The 18,054-nt window shown below is 41.3% G+C and overlaps 1 protein-coding gene across 5 annotated transcripts in view; it reads right to left on the minus strand.

Moving 5' to 3' along the window:
- LOC122560502 (katanin-interacting protein) overlaps nucleotides 1-17,990 on the minus strand; it is a 137,591-nt gene extending 119,601 nt beyond the window's left edge. For 3 of the 5 annotated variants that reach the window (XM_043711165.1, XM_043711169.1, XM_043711164.1), the window contains exons 1-2: nucleotides 17,825-17,990; nucleotides 407-474 (exon numbers count right to left, since the gene is read on the minus strand). In XM_043711165.1, the coding sequence (XP_043567100.1) occupies nucleotides 407-474; nucleotides 17,825-17,831 (75 nt within the window). In that variant the 5' untranslated portion in view covers nucleotides 17,832-17,990. Of the gene's footprint in view, nucleotides 1-406; nucleotides 475-17,824 lie in introns of those variants that run through there. The other 2 variants (XM_043711166.1, XM_043711167.1) reach the window with 2 other exon arrangements.
- Between the last annotated feature and the right edge of the window lie 64 nt (nucleotides 17,991-18,054).

Here is an 18,054-nt window from a genome sequence, read left to right on the forward strand (position 1 = left end):
AAACCACTCACACTAGAGAAATCAAACTCACAATACAATTAAAAGAGATGGACCGCAAACACACCAACATTTTAATTTTACAGTTAAAATTTCTTCCAAACGTGCTAGCTTAAACTGTCAGTATTCCATTCAGGAGTAAACTGCTGTTCAGATAAACAATCCTAAAATACAAGTCGCCATTTAATCACCTGCTTTGATTTCAATTTAGATGAGCTGTCATTTTGCTTCGAAGGAAGATTATTTATTTGAACCAACCTTAATGCAAAATAAAAACTATAATAATGTACTGAAGGAAACAGCTGCAAGGAGATTTTGAGAGATAGGTACAACGAGCAAAATTCCTAAATCATCGAAATCTTGATACAATTAAATGACAAACAACTTCTTCGAGATATTTTAATCTTACCTCACCCCATTCCCTTAAGCTGTCCTTGTCTGTTTTCACTTGGGCAGACTGTCTGTGTAAGCAGTGGCCTTTGGAGAACAAAGAAAGGTAACATGTGTTTAAAAATATACCTTAAATATAACTATAAAATTTACAATAAAAATAAGGACTACAATTATTAGAAAAAACACAGATTCCTGAAATGGATTGATACTCATTTTTATTTAAAATTCCAAACAGAAACTAATTAAATGACTGACAAGCAGAGCAAGTTAAATACAGGAAATGAAATATACTACCAATCTAGAAGCTGTGGTTTATCATTTCTAAATCCTACTCTTCTCTCCTGTCTCTTTCTTAAGTTTGCAACAAGGCAAAATAATAGATAAAAGTCTTTCCTGACCCCTCAGCATCCAGATATATTCTGCTACAATAGAAGATACAAAAAAATCAGGGATTCAGACAGATTCGCTGACAAGTGACTATAGGTCCAGCAGGTAAAGGTCACATGAGCACTTCAAGGATGACACACAATGTAAAAGTGGGGTTTGGGGTGTAGATTTCAGAGTGTCAGGTATAAAGTAGCTAGCAACGCAGTCATCCAATGTGTATCAAATGCAAAGATGCTCAAAAGATCAGAGTCAGAGGAGCAACAATTCCTTGCAGGATTTCAGGGCTAGAGGAAGTAATAGACGTAAATAATACCAAGCCTTCTGAAATCTAAAATGTTAAGGGAAACATTTTCAAATGGAGACCAGAAGCCAAAGTAGATAGCAAAGAGATGGAATGATAAATAAGATGATGCAAGTTAGGGTACAGGGAGTGAAATTTTGGATCAGTTAGAAGTTTCTACAAGGAGAAAGATGTGAGGAAGGTAATGGATAGTCAAGTCTGGAAGTCATAAAGGGACAAATGTAGGTTTCATCAAATGAGACCAGGAAATTGACATGAACACAATTAAAAGTAGGCAAACTTCGTGATGGATGGATATGGGAGTCAGAAGTTGGGAATGATACATAAATACAGACTTTCACAAATGTAATTAAATCTAAGATCAAAAGAATCAGACACAAGCGAATAAACTTCAATCAACCTACAAAAAGATGAAAGAATTAGAATTAATAATGCTGGAACCTAGATGAGAACTATTTTGTAGTGGGAATATCAGAAACATAGCTAAATCCAGAAGCTGGAATTAACTTCCAGACACGTAGTGGGTAGAAAAAGCAAAGGTGTAACCTTGCATGCCAAAGTACTGGGAAGTTAAATGTAGTTCAGCCTGTGCAAGGTGAGAAGCTACAAAATTAACCACATTGGTTAGACAAGTGAAGCATGAAAAAAAATCACACTGACACTAGGGCATGCTACAGATGAATAAATTTAAGGAATTGGATTTATTGAAGAAATACTATGCAAGAACAAGAGATTACAGGTCAACTAAATATTAACAGGACAAACCCAACACCATAGAGTCAGAGTTGGTAAATGCAATGTGTGACTGCTTCATGACTTAACGAATCAAGATACCAGGAGAAGCGACTCTCTTTTAACCTTGTTATTTATGAATTATCTTAAAAACCAGCATGAAATAGAGAGTTACAAGAGGTTTAGATTTAAAAAGGAGAAAAGCCAAATACAAGTCTAAATTTACTGAAATGAGGAGCATTTCAGTGTGAAATCAATGAAATCAGAAGTGAAGTAAATGGATTGGAGAAGGGTATTCAATATCACTTCAGCTGTAGTGAAATAACATTAATGGATAATGTTGAGAATGTAGACAAAATATATGCTTCAAATCAGCAAGATCAGATTAGACCAGCATGAATCTAACAAAGAGTGAAATTGAGAGAAAAAATGTAATTTGCAAATGCTTCTAGGTGAAAGGATTCCTTGGGACAAATACAAAAACATCTTAAAACAAAGATAATTAGGTGGCAAGGGCACCTAGAAAACAAAAAAAAAGTACATCTATGGTGTCACAGCTAGGATTTTGAGACTATTTCCCCTGTCAAGAATAGGACTCCAACATGTGTAATGTTATAATGTATTTTGAGCAGATTCTAGTTCAAGAAATGATCTGCTGTTCCAGAATCCCAGTTCAGCAGTATTGTAAATGGAGATTGACACATGCTTTGCACAGCATCTAAACAATTAAAAAGAAAACAAAACCCTACATTTATATAGCACTTTTCAAAACCTAAGGATACATCAGGGCACTTCACAGTCAATGTAGATACTTTTGAAATGTAGTCATTGTTGAACGTAAGAATATTTTGGATGTAGGTTTGCTCGCTGAGCTGGAAGGTTTATTTCCAGATGTTTCGTCACCCTACTAGGTAACATTTCAGTGGGCCTCTGGGCGAAGCACTGATGATTTCTGCTTTATATTTATATGTTTGGGTTTCTTTGGGTTGGTGATGTCATTTCCTATGATGATGTCATTTCCTGACCTTTTTCTCATGTGGTGGTAGATGAGGTCTAACTCAATGTGTTTGTTGATAGAGTTCCAGTTGGAAATCCCATGCTTCTAGGAATTCTCGTGCGTGTCTCTGTTTGGCTTGTCCTAGGATGGATGTGTTGTCCCAGTCGAAGTTGTACCCTTCCTTATCTGTATGTAAGAATACTAGTGAGAGAGGGTCACTCTGATCTCCAGCATCTGGAGTCCTCACTTTCGCCTGGGAATGGAACCCAGTCAAACCTGGGGACCTCTGGCATTGAAAAACAAAATTCTAATAGAATTCTAGACCAAAAGTTATTAGTTATGCTGAAGGCAGCAAGAATTTAGCATAAATTTTGGGAATGAATACGAAAGAGGTAAAGGGTAGAAAACATTAAGTATTTTCAGTCATTAAAAACAGCAGACAAAACCTGTGCAGTGTTTAATGCCCCAATATTAGATATCGAGAAGTGTTTCTAATTTACATCAATAACCTGGATCTAGAAGGAATCAGTGGAACTGGTATATTGGTAAATAAAACCACATGAAAATTAGTTGTTAAATTGAAGCAGGAAAAAAATTCAGGCAATATGTATGCAGACAAAATAATAGATTACAATTGCTTGCATTACATTTATAGTACTATACAAAATATGTTTCCGCTGATGGGTGAGTGCCAAACCGGAAAAACAGGAACACCTACCATGAATGGCGTTGAAATTGCAAAACATGAAAATAAAAGATTTCAGATTAGTTTACTGAATACTTCAATGCAGAACTGTATTCAAAAAATAAATATAGGTGCAAAAGAAAAGCCTGAAGAAATCACAATCATTTTCAGCAAGGAATAGAGTGGATGAACCAGACTGGCCACCTCCTGACATCCCCACCATCACAGAAGCAAATCCTCAGTCAATTATATTTTGTCATTGTGATATAAAATAACTATCATGAGTACTGATTGCCATAGAAGCTATGAACCCTGATAAATCCTGATGTAGTAGTGAAGACACATCCTTTCGAGCTAGCTGCCCCCAATCAAGCTTTTCCAATACAGTATAATACTGGCATCAACCAACAAGGATGGAATTTTCCCAGGTATGCCATGTCTTCAAAAAAGTAGGACAATAGACAATAGGTGCAGGAGTAGGCCATTCTGCCCTTCGAGCCTGTACCACCATTCAATATGATCATGGCTGATCATCCTTAATCAGTATCCTGTTCCTGCCTTATCTCTATTACCCTTGATTCCACTATCCTTGAGAGCTCTATCCAACTAAAATGAATCCAGAGACTGGGCCTCCACTGCCCTCTTGGGCAGAGCATTCCACACAGCCACCACTCTCTGGGTGAAGAAGTTTCTCCTCATCTCTGTCCTAAATGGTCTACCCCGTATTTTTAAGCTGTGTCCTCTGGTTTGGCACTCACCCATCAGCGGAAACATATTTCCTGCCTCCAGAGTGTCCAATCAAACTCAGCCAGTCACCATATCTTCAGTCTACCCTTCTCATCAAAATATTGGAAGGTTTTGTTGACACCTATCAAGCAGAACTTACACAACAATAACCAATTCACTGATGCTCTGTTTGGGTTCCATGAGAAACATTCAACTTCTGACCTCACAACCACATTGATTCAAATCTAGAAAGAGCTAAATTCTAGGGGTGAGACAACAGTGACTGGTCTTGGTATCAAAGCAGTACTTAAGTGCGATATTTAGGATCCTGAGTCAAATTTTAAACAACAATCAGGGGAATAGAGTCCTAGACAGTTCCAGCACAGGAGAATGTGTTTCTACCCATCGTGTCCGAATCAGTCAAAGATCTGACTACATTAATCCCATTTTCCATTTGTTGGTCCATAGCCTTGGAGGCTGTGGCAAGACAAGTGAATATTGAACTATTGTTTAAATGTTACAAGAGTTTCTGGCTCAACCACCCTTTCACCCTTTCCCAACACCCTCTGAGTGAAAACATTCTCAGCTCTCCCCTTAGTCTTCTACCTCTTACTGTGCCCCTGGTTATTGACCCCTTTACTAATGGAAAAAGTGCCTTCCTCTCCATCCTATTTTTGCCTCTCATATCTTATATACTTCTGTCAGTCCCCTCTCAACCTTTGCTGGTCCATGGAAAACTACCCAGATAATCCAATCTTTCTTCCTAGTTCAGACAGCATTCTGATAAATCTCCTCTGAAATCAGATCCTTCCTATAATGTAGTGACCAGAACTGCACATAGTACTTCGTTGTGCTAACCAGTGTTTTATACAGTTCCAGCATAACCTCCTTACAATTGTGTTCTATGCTTTGGCTCATAAAGATAAGTATCCCACATGCCTTCTTAACCATCTTATCATCTGTCCTGTTATTGCAGTGATGTGTGGATATTCACACTAAGACTGCTTTGATCTTCAATACTTTCCAGGTTTCTATTATTCATAGGGTAATCCCTTGCTTTGTTAGTCCTTCCAAGTGCATTGTCACATATTTCCAGGTTGAACTTTATTTGTCACTGCTCTAGCCAGCTGACCAGTTCATTGACATTTGTGCACATTACTGCTGGACATTAGATGAGCATACTACCCCCTTACAAACAAAGCATTGTTAGGCCGATTCCAGATAGGTTACTGAGCACACCGAGCGAGAGTAACAGGGTAGTAGATGTAGAGGAAAGGATAGCAAAGATGATTCTGGATAGGAGTGATAGTAACAGGGTAGCTGTTATCGGGGCCTTTAGTATTTCCAATCACTATTTGGCAAGTTATAGAGTACTTTACATGGGTCAGTTTTTGTCCAATGTGTGCGGGGGGGGGGGTTTCCTGACACAGTATGTAGACAGGCCAACAAGGGACGAGGCCACATTAGATGTGATACTGGGTAATGAACCTGGCCAGGTATTACGATTTGGAGGTAAATGAGTACTTTGGTGATAGAAACCACAATTTGGTTATGTTTACTTGAGCGATGGAAAGGAATAGGTATATACCACAGGGCAAGAGTTATTACTGGGGGAAAGGCAATTATGATGTGATTAGGCAAGATTTAGGATGCATGGGATGGGGAAGGAAACTGCAGGGGATGGGCATAATTGAAATGTGGAGCTAATTCAAGGAACAGCTACTGTGTGTCCTTGATAAGTATGTACCTGTCAGACAGGGAGGAAGTGGTCAAGAGAGGGAGCTGTGGTTTACTAAAGAAGTTGAATCTCTTGTCAAGAGGAAGAAGAAGGCTTATGTTAGGATGAAACGTGATGGCTCAATTAGGGAAGTGGTGAGTTACAAGTTGGCCAGGAAAGACTGAAAGAGAGAGCTAAGAAGAGCCAGGAGGGGATATGAGAAGTCTTTCGCAGGTAGGATCAAGGAAAATGCTAATGCTTTCCATAGGTATATCAGGGAATAAAAGAATGACTAGGGAAAGATTAGGGCCAATCAAGGATAGTAGTGGGAAGTTGTGCGTGGAGTCAGAGGAGATAGGGGAAGCACTGAATGAATATTCACACTGGAAACAGACAATGCTGTTGAGCAGAATACTGAGATACAGGCTACTAAACTAGATGGCATTGAGGTTCACAAGGAGGAGGTGTTATCAATTCTGGAAAGTGTGAAAACAGGTAAGTCCCCTGGGCCAGATGGGATTTATCCTAGGATTCTCTGGGAAGCCAGGGAGGAGATTGCAGAGCCTTTGGATTTGATCTTTGTGTCGTCATTGTCTACAGAAATAGTGCCAGAAGACTGGAAATTAGCAAATATTGTTCACTTGTACAAGAAGGGGATTAGGGACAACCCTGGTAATTATAGACCAGTAAGCCTTACTTCGGTAGTAGGTAAAGTGTTGGAAAAGTTTATAAGAGATAGGATTTATAATCATCTCGAGATGAATAAACTGATTAGGGATAGTCACTACATTTTTGTGAAGGGTAGGTCATACTCACAAACCTTATTGAGTTCTCTGAGATGGTGACCGAACAGGTGGATGAGGGTAAAGCCGTCGATATGGTGTATACGGATTTCAGAAAGGCATTTGATAAGGTTCCCCATGGTAGGCTAGTGCACTAAATACAGAGGCATGGGATTGAAGGTGATTTAGCAGTTTGGTTCAGAATTTGGTTGGCTGAAAGAAGACAGAGGCTGGTTGATGATGGGAAATGTTCATCCTGGAGTTCAGTTACTAGTGTGTACCGCAAAAACCTATTTTGGGGCCTTTGTTGTTTGTCATTTTTATAAATGACCTAGATGAAGGCATAGAAGGATGGTTAGTAAATTTGCAGATGACACTAAGGTCGGTGGAGTTGTGAATAGTGCTGAAGGATGTTGCAGGTTACAGAGGGACATAGATAAACTGCAGAGCTGGACATGAGAGGTGGCAAATGGAACTTAATGGAAAAGTGTGAGGTGATTCACTTTAGAAGGATTAACAGGAATGCAGAATACTGGGCTAATGGTAAGATTCTTGATAGTGTAGATGAGCAGAGAGATCTCTGTGTCCACGTACATAGATCCATCAAAGGTGCCACCCAGGTTGATAGGGCTGTTAAGGCGTCATATAGTGTGTTACCTTTTATTAGTAGAGGGATCAAGTTTCGGAGCCATGAGGTCATGCTGCAGCTGTACAAGACTCTGGTGCAGCTGCACTTGGAGTATTGTGTACAGTTCTGGTCACCACATTATAGGAAGGATGTAGAGACTTTGGAAAGGGTTAAGAGGAGATTTACTCGGATGTTGCCTGGTATAGAAGGAAGGTTTTACGAGGAAAGGCTGAGGGACTTGAGGCTATTTTTGTTCGAGAGAAGGAGGTTGAAAGGTGTCTTAATTGAGACATATAAGATAAACAGAGGGTTAGATCAGGTGGACAGCCATCACATCCTTTTTCCTTGAATGGTGATGGTTAACACGAGGGGGCATAGCTTTAAATTGAGGGATGATAGATATAGGACAGATGTCAGAAGTAGTTTCTTTACTCAGAGAGTAGTAAGGGCATGGAACGGCCTGCCTGCAATAGTTGTAGACTTGCCAACTTTACAGGCATTTAAATGGTCATTGGATAGGCATATGGATGAAAATGGAATAGTGTAGGTTAGATGGGCTTGTACTGAGCTGTAATGTTCTATGTTCTAAACAAAAATTCTCCTCATTTTGGACCTAATTGGCATTTCCCAACCAGGGGAACCATCTTATCTGTATTTACCCTGTCTATCTCTTCAAGTATTTTGTACACCGAAATGAGATCACCTCTCACTCCTTGAAACTTGTGAATACAGGCCCAGTTTGCCCAATCTTTCGTACAACAGTATGCCGTTCCAAGAACAAGTCTGGTGAACCTTGTTATCTATAGAAAACAATTATCTTTCCTGAGATAAGGAGACCAAAACTGTGCATAGTACTTCAGTTGCAGTCTAACCAAACTCCTATACAATTGAAACAAGGCTTCACTACTACTTCACTCAAATCCTCTTACAATAAAGGCCAACATTCCATTAGCCTTCTTAGTAGCTTGTTGCACTTGCATGTTAGCCTTCAGTGACTTACTGACAAGAATATAATGGAGGGGTTATTTGGGGGAACTGAGAAGTAGAAAAGAGATGACCACCTTATTGGGATTGTACTATAGATCCCCCCCCCAATAGTCAGTGGAAATTGAGAAAGGTGATCTCAGTTATTTGTGAGAATAATAGGGTAGTTGTGGCAGGGGATTTCAACTTTCCAAACATAGATTGGGACTGCCATAGTGTTAAGGGCTTGGATGGAGAGGAATTTGCTAAGTGCATACAGGAAAATTTTCTGATTCAGTATGTGGATATAGCTACTAGACAAAGTGCAGAACCTGACCTATCCTTGGGAAATAAGGCAAGGAAGGTGACTGAGTGTCAGTGGGGGAGCACTTTCAGGCCACTGACCATAATTGTATTCATTTTAAAATAGTGATGGAAAAGGCTAGACCAGATCTAAAAGTTAAAGTTCTAAATTGGAGGAAGGCCAATTTTGACAGTATTAGGAATGAACTTTCAAAAGTTGATTGGGGGCGGATGTTCACAGGAAAAGGGACGGCTAGAAAATGAGAAGCCCTCAAAAATGAGATAACAAAAGTCTAGAAACAGTATATTCCTGCTAGGGTGAAGGGCAAGGCTGGTAGGTGTAGGGAGTGCTGGAGGACTAGAGAAATTGAAATTTGGTTAGGAATAAAAAGGAAGCATATGTCTGGTACAGACAGTAGAGATCAAGTGAACCCTTAGAGTATAAAGGCAGTAGGAATATACACTTATGGAGGCGATCAGGAGGGCAAAAATGGGACATGAGATAGCTTTGGCAATTAGGGTTTAAGGAGAAAATCCAAAAGGATTCTCCGAATATGTTAAGGGTGAAAGGATAACCAGGGAGAGAATCTGACCCCTCAAAGATCAGCAAGGCCACCTATGTGTGGGACCACAGTAGATGGGGAAGATACTAAATGAGTATTTTGCATCAGTGTTTACTGTGGAGAGTATGGAAGGCAGATACCATGGGGAAATAAATAGCAACATCTTGAAAAATGTCCATATTGCAGAGGTGATGGTGCTGGACATCTTAAAACACATTAATGTGGATAAATTGCCAGGACTTTCGAGGTGTACCCTTGAGCTCTGTGGGAAGCTCAGGAAGTGATTGCTGGGCCCCTTGCTGAGATACTTGTATTATAAATAGCCACTGGTGAGGTGCGAGAAGACTGGGGGTTTGTGAACTTGGTGCCAGTATTTCAGAAATGTGGTAAGGAAAAGTGAGGGAACTATCGTCTGGTCAGCCTGACATTGTTGGTGGCAAGTTATTAGAAAGGATCCTGAGGGACAGGATTATTATATATATTTGGAAAGCCAAGGACTCATAATGGATCATCAACATAGCTTGTGTGTGTGGGAAATCAGGTCTCACTAAATTAATTATGTTTTTTGAAGAAATAATGAAGAAGATTTATGAGGGCATAGCGATGGATTGATCAATGTGGACTTCAGTAATACGTTTAACAAGGTTCCTCATGGTAGACTGGTTAGCAAGGTTAGATCACACAGAATACAGGGAGAACCTAACTTGATACAGAACTGGCTCAAAGATAGAAGACAGAGGGTGGTGGTGAAGGTGTGCTTTGCAAACTGGAGTCCTGTAACTAGTGGTGTGCCACAAGGATCAGTGCTGGGCCCACCGCTTTTCATCATTTATATAAATGATTTGGATGTGGACAAAAGAGGTATGGTTACACCAGAATTGGAGATGTAGGAGACATAGAAGAAGGTTACCCCAGAGTACAGTGGGACCTTGATCAGATGGGCCAATGGGCTGAGGAGTGGCAGATGGAGTTTATTTTAGGTAATTGTGAGGCGCCGCATTTTGGAAAGGCAAATCAGGGCAGGACTTCTACACTTAATGATAGGGTTGGGAAGTGTTACTGAACAAAGAGACCTTGGAATGCCGGTTCACAGTTCCTTGAATGTGGAGCCTCAGGTAGATAGGATAGTGAAGGTGGTGTTTGGTATGCTTGCCTTTATTGGTCAGTGAATTGAGTTTGGGAGTTGGGAGATCATGTTGAGGCTGTACAGGATGTTGGTATGGCCACTGTTGGAATACAGCGTGGAATTCTGATCTCTTTGGTTTGGAAGGATGTTGTGAAACTTGAAAGTGTTCAGAAAAGATTTACAAGGATGATGTCAGGGTTGAAGGATTTGAACTATAGGGAGAGGCTGAACAGATTGGGCCTATTTTCCATGAAGAATCAGAGGCTGAGGGTGTGACCCCATAGAGGTCTATAAAATCATGAGGGGGCATGGATAGGTTAAATAGTGTTTTGGACCAGACCAGACACACTGTAAACATTTTAAGAAGGCAGCCCAAGCCCTATTTTGTTTTTAGGCAGATATAAAGTGGATATTCCAGGAGTGATGCAGTTGGTTAAACCTCTCAGCTTTAAACAAAACAGAATTTATATGGATGAAACACAAACAAAAGAAAATAAAATTTAGAATAACTTATTTGATAACCCAACCAACTCTATCACAATTTAACAAAGCTGTTCCAGTCCCATAAACAAACCCCTTGGCAATAGGCAAATTCAAACACAGGTTCTCACAGGCAGGAGAGATTTCTGAGAGAAAGTCCAGGCAAGACCCCTGTTGAAGCATGGAACCTCCTTTCACTTTAGCTGCTTCTCTAGGTCCACAGCAGTTTTTGTGTGACTGGTAAAACTAAATCAAACTAGAATAAACCTGAACTGGAAGAACTGGCCACTCCTCTTTCATTGTACGACTGACTTAAAAAAAACCTAAAGGCCTCCTCTGATTGTTGACTTAAGGCAGTGCCTGTCAGCCATTTCAGCACCTCTGATTTTACAATTCCTCTTGGGAAAAAAAACGAGGACAACATAATCTCATTAAGGGGGCAACGACATCACAATAGACAAGATTTTCTACCCTGGGGTGGGAGTGTCCAAAACAAGAGGGCATAGGTTTAAGGTGAGAACAGAAAGATTTAAAAGGGACCTCAGGGACCTCAAGCCTTCTTAAAATCCAAGTATACTACAACCATCGACTCTCCTTTATCAATATAAGCAACATATAAAAAAATTCCAACAAGTTCATGCAAAGGGCAATGTATGCAATGAGCCTCCTACAGGAAGTAGTGGAAGCTGGTACAATTATAGCATTTAAAAGGCATCTGGATGGGTATATGAATAGGAAGGATTTAGAGGGATATATGGGCCAAATGCTGGTAAATGGGACTAGATTTTTTAGGATATCTGATCAGCGTGGATGAGTTGGACTGAAGGGTCTGTTTCTGTGCTTTATATCTCTACCACTCTATGACTCTTCATCACAATCTCTCCCTCACCTGAGGTGTGATGACCCTCAGGTAAAACCACCCCAGTCACCTCTCTCTCTAATATGAGAGCAGGGCTGTGCCATCTGGGGTTATGGCAATTTTACTTTATTGACACGGACCTAGGTTCCCCCATACATTTAAATTTTCTAACCTCTGATCATTTAAGAATGATTCTGCATATCGGTTTCTGTTCACATTTCTTCACATTATATTCCATCTCCCAAGTCCTTGCCCCATTCACGAATCCTCTTGAAACCACTTTACATCTTCCTTACAACGCAACCTCATAGCTTTGTACCATCCATAAATTTGGAATTATGATGTTTGGCCTCCACCTTCAAATCATATCTATGAACTGTGAACATCTACAATCCAAGTACTGATGTTTGTTGTACCCCACTAGTCACAACCTGGCAGTGCGAAAATGACCAATTTACTCATCCTAGAGAAAACAATCATTACCTCCTATTACACGTGTTTCAATTTCTCTAACCAGCCTCCTGTGGGGGAATTTTATCAAAAGCCTTCTTAAAATCAAAGTATACTACAACCATCGACTCTCCTTTATCAAAATAAGCAACATATAAAAAAATCCAACAAGTTCATCAAACACAATTTCCATTTCACAAATACATGCTGACTATGCCCAATCAGATCATTATCAACAGGTATTTATTTCTCCCATCCTTTATGATAGATTCTAACATTGTCTCCACTACTTATGTATGGCTAACATGTCTGTTACATCCTGTACATCTCTGTTTTCTCTCTCACTTACTTCATAGTGTGGTGACCTTTGCTGCCTTCTAATCTGCAGCAATCATTCCAGCATCTATAGAATTCTGGAAGATAATCGCCAAACCACCAACTATCTTAAGAGCCACCTCCTTTTCTGGAATGAAGATCTAATCCTAGGGATTAAGGAACTTTCAGCCTCATTATTGTATCCAGTAAAATCTCTTACTAACACGAATTTCATTCAAATCCTTATTCTCTCTGGCAACCTGGATTGCTAGTTCTGGGAGATTTCTGGTATCTTCCTCAGTGAAACAGATGTAAAGTGATCATTTAGCTTCTTTGCCATTTCTATTTTCACCATTATAAATTCTCCAGACTGTCAGGAATAGACCAACATTCATTTTCGCCAAAAGCTTCTTTTTCATGTTCCAATAGAAGCTCATAGACTCCGTTTTTATACTTTTTGTTTGATTGCATTCATGGTCTATTCTCCATTTCTTGAAATGCTTTTGTCAGCCACAGCTGACTGACCTTTTCCCGGTTTTTGCACCTTGAAAGAATGTTTTGTTCTTTAAATAGTTCTTTAAAGCATATCTCTTGTCTATGTACAGTTATATCTTTTAATATATTTTCCCAACACACCTCAGTCAATTTGAACCTCATATCGTCAATTTCCCTAATTAAAATTTAACATCTTTGTTTCAGATTGAACCACCTTACTTTTAACTATAGTTTAAAATTATATCACATTGTGGGCACTCATCCCTAAAGGTTCTTTAACAACAAGATTGCCAATTATCCCTTTTTCATGGTACGGTGCTCAACCTAAAATAGCACATCCTCTAGCTGGCTGAACATACGACTATATAAGAGGATCTCCAATTCCAGAAAGATATCCACCACAGCTTCTATGCTCAGTGTTTACCCGGTCTATATGCAGATTAGAGACACTCATGATAACTCTGTTGCCTATGAGACATGCTTCTCTCATCTCCTGAATAATTCCATGCCCTGCATTGCCACTAGAATTTGGTGGCCAAGAAATAACTCCAATGTCTGCTGCTCTTTGCCATTTCTTAGCTCCACACGGACATACTCCACACATTTGTCTCCCAAACTTATTAACGTACTGATCTCATCTCTTATTATCAGAGCACGTCCACCTTATTTAGCTGCTTGTCTGTCCTTTCTAAACATTGAATATTCTTAGAACATAGACCAGTACAGCTCAGTATAGGGCCTTCATGTTGTGCCTTCATGTTTTATTCTACTCTAAAATCAAACTAACCTACATACCCTTCACTTTACTGTCATCCATGTGCCTATCCAAGAGTCGCTTAAATGTCCTGAATGTATCTGACTCTACTACCACTGCTGACAGTGCATTTCATGCACCCACCATTCTAAAGAATCAACCTCTGACACAGCCCCCCAAAACCTTCCTCCAATCACCTTAAAATTATGCCCCCTTATGATAGCCATTTCTTCCTTGGGAAAAAGTCTCTGACTATCTATTCTATCCATGCCTCTCATCATCTTGTACATCCCAATGAAGTCGCTTCTCATCCTTCTTCGCTCTAATGAGGAAAGCCTTAGTTCCCTCAACCTTTCTTCATAAGACATGCCCTCCTTTCCAGGCAGCATCCTGGTAAACTTCATCTGCACCCTCTCTAAAATGTTCACATCCTTCGTATAATGAGACAACCAGAGTTGAACACAATATTCCAAGTGCGGTCTAACCGCGGCTCCATAGAGCTGCAGCATAACCTCGTGGCTCTTAAACTCAATCTCCTGCAAATGAAAGCCAAACATCATATGCTTTCTTAACAACCCTGTCAACTTGGGTGGCAATGGACCCCAAAATTTCTCTGTTCCTCCACACTGCCAAGAATCTTGCCATTAACACTGTTGTTGTATCGCCATAGTCTTACCAGAACATAGGGGCTGCTTTCTCATTAGAGCGAAGCAGCTGGTGGCGACTTAACCTGTGGGCCACCAGACCTCAGGCGGGAGAAGAGGGTGAGGAGAGTCCATCATCATAACCTCAAACCAGTGATTGGAATTGAACCCACGCTGTTGGCACCACACTGCTCTGCAAACCAACAGTCCAGCCAAGTGAGCTAAACCGATCTCCCTTTAACACTGTATTCTGCATTCAAATTTAACTTTCCAAAATGAATCACTTCACACTTTGAGGTTGAACTCTATCTGCCACTTACCAGTCCAGTTCTGCATCCTGTCTAAGTCTCATTGCAATCTATAACAGCCTGCACACTATCCACAACTCCACAAACCTTTGTGTAATCGGCAAACTTATTAATTCACCCTTCCACTTCCTCATCCAAGTCATTGATAAAAATCACAAAGAATAGAGGTCCCAGAACAGATCCCTGCGGAACACCACTGGGCACCGAGCTCCAGGCTGAATACTTTCCATCTACTACCACCCTCTGTCTTCTATGGGCCAGCCAATTCCGTATCCAGACAGCCAAACTTCCCTTCCTACTTTCTGAATGAGCCTACCATGGGGAACCTTATCAAACACCTTGCTAAAATCCATATACACCCACATTCACTGCTCTACCTTCATCAATGTGTTTTGTCACATCATCAAAGAATTCAATAAGGCTTGTGAGACATGACCTGTCCCTCACAAAGTCATGCTGACTGACTATCTCTACTCCAACTATGGTTTTTCAAATAATCATAAATCCTGCCTCTCAGAATCCTCTGCAATAATTTGCCCACCAAAAACACAAGACCGACTGGTCTGTAATTCCCAGAATTATCCCCATTCCTTTTCTTGAACAAGGCAATAACATTTGCCACTCTTCAATCATCTGTCACTACTCCAGTGGATAATGAGGAAGCAAAGACGCAGCAGTCTCTTCTCTCACTTCCTGTAGTAACATTGGGTATATTGCATCTGGCCCAGGGACTTACTCATGTTTTTCAAAATTTTCAGAACATCCTCCTTCTTAACATCAACCTGTTTGCGCATATCAGCCTGTTTCATGCTGTCCTCAGAAACGACAAGGTCCCTCTCAGGAGTGAATACTGACGCAAAGTGTCAATTAAGGACCTCCCCTACTTCCTCCGACTCCAGGCACAAGTTCCCTCCACTATTCCTAATCGGCCCTACCCTCACTCTGGCCATTGTCTTGTTCCTCACTAAAGTGTAGAACACCTTAGGGCTTTCCTTAATCTTACCCGCTAAAGCTTCTCCATGCCCTCTTCCAGCTCTCCTCATTCCATTCTTTAAGTTTCTTCCTGGCTACCTTGTATCCCTCTAGGACCCTATTTGATCCTTGCTCCCTCAACTTGACATAAACTTCCTTCTTCCTCTTGACTAGATGTTCTACATCCCTTGTCACCCAAGGTTCCTTCACCCTACCAATGCTTCCTTGCCTCAGTGGGGCAAACGTGTCCAGCACTATCAGCAAGCACTTCCTAAGCAAATTCCACATTTCTGTCGTGCAATTTCCTGAGAACATCTGTTCCCAATTTAGGCCCCCCAGTTCCTGCCTAATGGCATTGTAAATCCTTCTCCCCCAATTAAATACTTTCCCATACCGTGTGCTCCTATCCCTCTCCATGAGTATAGTAAAGGTCAGGGGGTTGTGATCACTATCACCGAAATGCTCTCCCACCGAGATATCTGACAACTGGCTTGGTTTGTTGCTAAACACCAAATCCAATATGGCTTCCCCTGTAGTTGGCCTATCTACATATTGAGTCAGGAATCCTTCCTGAATACACCTGACAAAAACTGCTCCATCCAAACTACTTGAACTAAGGAGGTCCCAAACAATATTAAGCAAGTTAAAGTCACCCATGAAAACAGCCCTGTTACTTCTGCACTTTCCAAAATCTGCCTCCCAATCTGCTTCTCCGTGTCTCTACTGGTAGAAAACTCCCAATAAAGTGACTGCTCCTTTCCTGTTTCTGACTTTCACTCAGACTGAAAAACAAACCTTCCTTGATGACCTCCCTTTCTGTGATACTATCCCTGATTAACACCACTCCCTCACCTCTTACCTTCCCCCCCCCCCCCTCCCCCATTCCTTTAAAAATATCTAAACCCTGGAACATCCAACAACCAATTCTGTCCCTATGATATCCAAGACTCTGTAATCATAGTTCCAACTATTGGTCCGTGCTCTTGAATATTCAGTTCCCAGTTCTGGTCACTGTGCAGCCATTCTTCCGTAATGGCAATTGGATCATGCCCACATATCTCTCTTTGTGCTTTTAGATCAACTACCTTGTTGTGAATGATGCTTGCGTTCAGCGAGAGTGCCCTTTTTGATGTCTTTTTGACATCATTTCGCTTTTGATGTGTACTAGATGCTTGACTTTGTTTCACCTGTCTCCCTGACAGCTTTTTGACTTTCTGTTACTAACTTTACCTCCATCCAGCTTAGATTACCCCACAGGTTCCCACTTCCCTGTCAAGCTAATGTAGTTCCAACCCATCAGCATTTGGCAAATGTCAGTGAGGATCTCAGTCGCAGTCTCATTAAGATATAATCTGACTAGCATGTACAGATCTCACCTTCCCAGAACTAGTCCCAATTCCTTGGAAATGTGATGCCCTCCCTCCAGCACCAGTTCTCCAACCACAGATTCAAATCAATCCTCCTGTACCTAGGTTAACGAGTCAAAAAAAATCACACGACACTGGGTTACAGTCCAACAGATTTATTTGAAACCGCAAGCAAGCAGGGGCTCCTAAATGTGCTGGACTATAACCTAGTGTCATTTTAGACTTTGTCCACCCCAGTCCAACACTGACACCTCCACCTCACTAGTACATAGCACTTGGAATAATCCAGAGATTACTAACCCTGAGGTCCTGCTTTTTAATTTCCTTCCTAAATCCCTGAAATCTGCCTTCAGCTCTTTATCTTTACCATCAAAAAGTGGTAATATATAAACGCAAGTCTTTGCTCCATATCTTTAGCAGGTGACAAGCTGTTGAAATACAAGATCCCAAATAAATGAATTTGCCTGGAAGACTGGCAGATTGAAATAGAATTTACTGACAGCGGTAGCATTGAACGATGAAGTGCTCGGCCTGGATGAGAAGTGAGCGAGATTTTTCTTTATTAAACACCAGCGACATAAAGACAGTTCTTTTCCTGAAACGAGTTGAGAGTTTGTGAGGAAGGGTCACAATGTTAAACTCTTGATTTCTCCGCAGAGAGGCTGCCCAGACCTGCTGAGATTTTCCGGCAGCTTGTGTTTTTGTGAGTCCGGCTGTAAATGCCACAGTGTAATTGCTGTGGGGTCAGTCAGGGGAGCTGGTTTACTCCCGGCAGCATAGCAACAGGGGCAATACAGGGAGTGTCTCTCCCCTCCCCCAGGCCGTCCTCGGTACCCCCCTCCTCCCCGGGCCGTGAGTGTCTTGCCCCGGGGTTACTCACCCTCCATTGACTCGGGCTCACTCTGCAGGCCGGGCTCCGGGCTCTCTCTCTCTCTTCTCTCCCCGGGCCTTGGGCCGGGCTCGGTGTCGGTTGCCCCGGCAACAGCCGCTCACGCTGCACTTCCGCTCGCCGCTGCTCACATCCGCCGCCCAGGAGAGGAGCACTCATGGAGGGTAGACACAGGCGTAACCCCCCAATACACCCCACAACTCCCCCCAACCCCATACACA

The sequence above is a fragment of the Chiloscyllium plagiosum genome, chromosome 21 (genome assembly GCF_004010195.1).
Source record: "Chiloscyllium plagiosum isolate BGI_BamShark_2017 chromosome 21, ASM401019v2, whole genome shotgun sequence".
Taxonomy (NCBI): domain Eukaryota; kingdom Metazoa; phylum Chordata; class Chondrichthyes; order Orectolobiformes; family Hemiscylliidae; genus Chiloscyllium; species Chiloscyllium plagiosum.